Source organism: Wyeomyia smithii, chromosome 2, assembly GCF_029784165.1.
Source record: "Wyeomyia smithii strain HCP4-BCI-WySm-NY-G18 chromosome 2, ASM2978416v1, whole genome shotgun sequence".
NCBI classification, from domain to species: Eukaryota; Metazoa; Arthropoda; class Insecta; order Diptera; family Culicidae; genus Wyeomyia; species Wyeomyia smithii.
Genome location: NC_073695.1, coordinates 113852046 through 113856327, shown reverse-complemented (window position 1 = coordinate 113856327; position 4282 = coordinate 113852046). Strand labels below are relative to the sequence as shown.

Below are 4282 nucleotides of genomic sequence, written 5' to 3'. Positions count from 1 at the left end.
GTGGCAAGAAGCGTTTGGATCAAGAATCGATATCGTTCCTCGTTGACAAAAAATGGCCGTATTAGGCGAAACACACAGAGTACGAATTTTGATGTACTCCATGTGGAATAAAAATATGGTTTTAGTCAATCAGTGGTTCACCTATTATTACATAACTTCTAAAGCACACACACGATTGTTATGAAACTTATTGGACAGTAGCTTATTTTGAATTAATTAGATAGTGACTTAAGAGACATCAACACCTTTCGTTTATCGGAAAATCGGTAAATCGGTTTCGGAGATAAGTAAATCAAGCCATCTCTGAGCGAAGCGGCATAACTTTCATACATTTACGCGCATAAACAAAAATAATGGTCCAGACGACTGTTTTATTGACGCTCTATGCATTGGGTTTTGCAACCCTCGAGGTTGCAATTAACCCAAATTTGTGTAAAAAACGCCGAGCGTGTAAATATATGTTGCTTGTCAGTTGTGTGTAGGAGTTGTTTTTGTTTTGATTTTGGTTGTAGTGACAAGCAACATACTCGCCGCTGCATGTTGTTAATTTAATTTTAATTTGTAGTTTTTGTGTTAATTTTTATCTAAATTTTTATGTTAGAAGTATTAGATGTTAGATGGTAAATTATCGTTCCCTATTGTATCGCGTGTGCAATGAAAGTAGGGCCCGTTGCTCCTCCCGCTGCAAAAAAGGCGACAACATAAACGGTAAAACGGTCGACCGCGGTGGCAGAATGCCAATGTTTTGTGTGTGTTTGTTGTGGTGAACATGAAGCAGGAGGGTTTTTTTGAGATCGCAGTGAACCGCCGAGAGAAAAGGACGCGTTTTTGGTCCGCTAAAATAAGAATCGCGACGGAAGCGTTAAGTGTCGGGCCGCATGAAAATTGGTACATCTCGTTTCGTTCTGTTTTCGTCTTGAGTTACTGTGGCAGAAATTGATCCTTCGGAAAAAAGCCGCTACAGAGTGCTGGATCGCCAAGCCAGCAGCGAGCCGCCAAAATAGTTCACGGCCAACGGCTTCAGTCCACAAACCCGCCATTGCGAGGAGTCGGCGAGGAGGACGGAAGGTTAGTGTTAGGTTTTCTGTTTTATTATTTATTTTATTTGTTTTATTTAGTGTTTTGCGATTGTTTATTTGTTTACATTAAATATCCACCCAATCTAACCTCTTTTTGGGAAAGTACCCCAGTGCTTCGCCGTCCGCCGGGTAAATCGGCCCCGCGAAAGCTGGGGTGGTACGCAATAACTTACAGTTTAGGGTATAAATCGTTTTTATATTGATTGCTATGCCTTTCTGGCAAATAAACTAATATATGTATTAAAATGTAGAGCCCACAGACTATTTTTCTTTTGTGCAGCATGAGTGGTGCTATCAGTATATGTAAATATTTAGTACACTTACAATTATGTTTTAGGCGAAAAATGTGCTAGTCATTATTGATTACATGAACATGTGAATAACATCCGCTGCCTGACTTGCAAAAACTTAAAATATATCTAGATAAACATTTCAAAAGGTCCTATCTGCTTTTATCGTTTTTCCGGAGCGTATTTTTATTTTGGTAATGGTTCAGCTTTAGTAACTTTCCCAAGCGTAGTTTCCGTTCAGAAGGCTAGAGTGGTCCCTCCACTATCAACTCGTGCAAATAACGTGGCATAAAAGGTGTTTAATAAGTTGTGGTGATTGAATGAAAGTGATCGATCAAAAAATCGATCAAAGCAGATAGGACCTTTTGAAATGTTTCTCTAGATATTTGCAAGACGAAAAAATAGAAATTAGGTAGGACCTACCTAGAATGGAGCAATAATCATCTCCTATTTACGGGTAACTTTGTTTTACATAATATGTTTTGTATGCGAAGCTGGTTGTATATTTTGGTGAATATCATCTGAAAAGAGTCACTTCTGATTTCAAAAATGATAATTATCAGGCCTTTTTTTAAAAGCCGTTTCCTTCAAAGCCGAATTTCTATATCCTACTCCGGCCACGTCACATCGCACAGTGGTCCAAAAACTCAAAAAAGCGTAGTTTTTATGATGAGAAATATTATTAACTTTGAATAGGAAGCATTGAAAAATACTTGTTTTAAAAAGTATGCAAAGTTGTCCAAGAATAATTTTGATGAGAAAATTTAAATAAAAATCTTAGTTAGGGAAGAGTTTTTTTAAATTAAAATCGCTTATTTTAATAGAGAAAAAAAACTTAATTTTGAAGTTGCCTGATAACACGGGGCTACAACGTTGTAGAACAACCCTTATCTCTATCTACAATTATAAGAAAGTTAGATTTATGATTTCATCGTAAATTTTGTCACCCTAACTTTTGATAACATGAAAATCAGCGCTTTGCAGAAGAAAGATTTCTGTAGCATATTGCAATCGCGCTCCAGATCCAAATTTCCGCCTAAATTCGGTTTCTGGACCATTGCGCACTGGTACCCTTGTTGACGGTTGTAATTAAGCTGTTGAATAATAGATAATTTCATTTTCTTCAACTGTTATGTCTGCGCTGCAGCAGTGTCTAATTATTGTGTCTTTACTGCAGCAAACCTTGCCCATGGATTGATAACATTAATAATGGCAACAACTATAACAACGAGGACGATGAAGTCGCTACCAGCAGGAACACAAAGGGAACACAACCAACTCATTGCTATAGTGAAGCGACGATGCTCATAGATAATGCTGTTACCTTTCCAAATGGTGCTCTGGAAAATGAGATTAGCGATGATGATGATAGAATTAGTAAGTGTTTAATTGAAAATTTCCTGGTTGGGTGGTTCTTCACGAAGCACAATAGTTTTAAATCCGTTTTCATAAAATTAAGTATTCTCGTTAGAAACACTAGAATTCACAGAAAAAAAATTATCTCTCATTTCAAGATTCAAACGATCTTCCCACTAGTGATGCCTACACAACTTCGGAGAATGCCAATTCGAGTGGACTAATTGATTATCCCTGGAAACCAGTTACGTTGAAGCTCAATTCTGTTGAACTGTATGTCACCGGGGGCAGCACAATCGAAGATAGCTCATCTAATAATGGCGATAAACAACAGAAGGCTGACCAACATGTAGATAACACAACTTCGAATTTCGATGCAGAACCAGAAAAACGAAATCAGCTCGATTATTGTAATGAAAAAGCCGAGTCGACGGAAAATGAAAATGACGACTCAAGCGAGCGTAGCCTCAAGGGTTTTGAGGATATTGAAAAGCTAGTGGAAGCGGAACGAACATCCTCCGTTACAGAACGGCAATCCCCACTACGGTTGCAATGGTTAGAACATCTCAAGAGCAAAAATTGGGAAAACGAATGGAAGGAGAATGTCGAGGATCTGCCGGCTTGCAGTGTGGATAATTTTGAGCAGAAAATGCAATCAGCAGGTGAGCTCACCACTATCAATGGCAAAGAGAAAAACAGGAAAACTACAATGACTGATGAAATGGAAAATGACTTTCAAGCGGAACCAGTCGTCGTGGTTTCGGAAATGACGCCGGAAAACCGCAAAACAGAATGGGAAAAGCTTCAGGATAGACTGCAGAGGGTGCCACGCCGCAGGAGCATGTACGACTTGTTTTACGAAAACGACGGTGACATCTTGCGAAATCTGTTCAAGAAGAAAAAGCCACCGCTGCTGTTTCATTTCAGCGAAAGTTCTAGTAGCTCAATGGATAGTTACTAATTTTAGGATCGAACTATTGAATTATCGTAACCTTTCAGTATTATGTATCTGTGGTAATAAAATGATTATAAGTATATTTCGAACGATTCGATTTAATATTTAATTGAGCAAGCGATATCTAACAAATTAAATTTTAGCGTAGAATAAATAAGATTTAAAGTATGCTTTTACTGTGTATTAGCATTTCAAATACATATCTGATATTTATACTTAGTAAGGTGTCACATACGGCTTCGGGAGGTTACATTTGTTTTCGGCAGGCTCAGTTCTATTTACTCAAGTGAACAGTGACTGAGAATGTCAGAAATGATAAAAATTTTTTATCGAAAGCATTTCGTGTGTACGTGAAGGTAAGGTTGTGCTAATAATGTGCTTTCATAACTTTAGCTTTTGAGTCTGCGCAACCATGTTAAAAATTCTTAAAAATCAATTTTTAAAAATTTTAGATATTCCATTATTGAGAATTTTAGATATCAATTTCACAAATGGGACAAAAGTGGAATTGTTCAGATATGCCAAATAGCATCATTCACATAAAAAGAGTTAAATTATGTATATCATGATAAATTGTTTTGGCTATCAATTAAATAATATCA

The 4282-nt window shown here is 37.2% G+C and overlaps 1 protein-coding gene across 1 annotated transcript; it reads left to right on the top strand.

The window, feature by feature from the left end:
* Positions 1–526: 526 nt before the first annotated feature.
* Positions 527–3793, top strand: LOC129723652 (myb-like protein V). The gene is made up of 3 exons (XM_055677990.1): positions 527–1068; positions 2547–2746; positions 2884–3793. Exons 2-3 carry the CDS (start codon positions 2671–2673, stop codon positions 3684–3686), a joined length of 879 nt encoding a protein of 292 aa, XP_055533965.1. The 5' UTR covers positions 527–1068; positions 2547–2670; the 3' UTR covers positions 3687–3793.
* Positions 3794–4282: the final 489 nt, after the last annotated feature.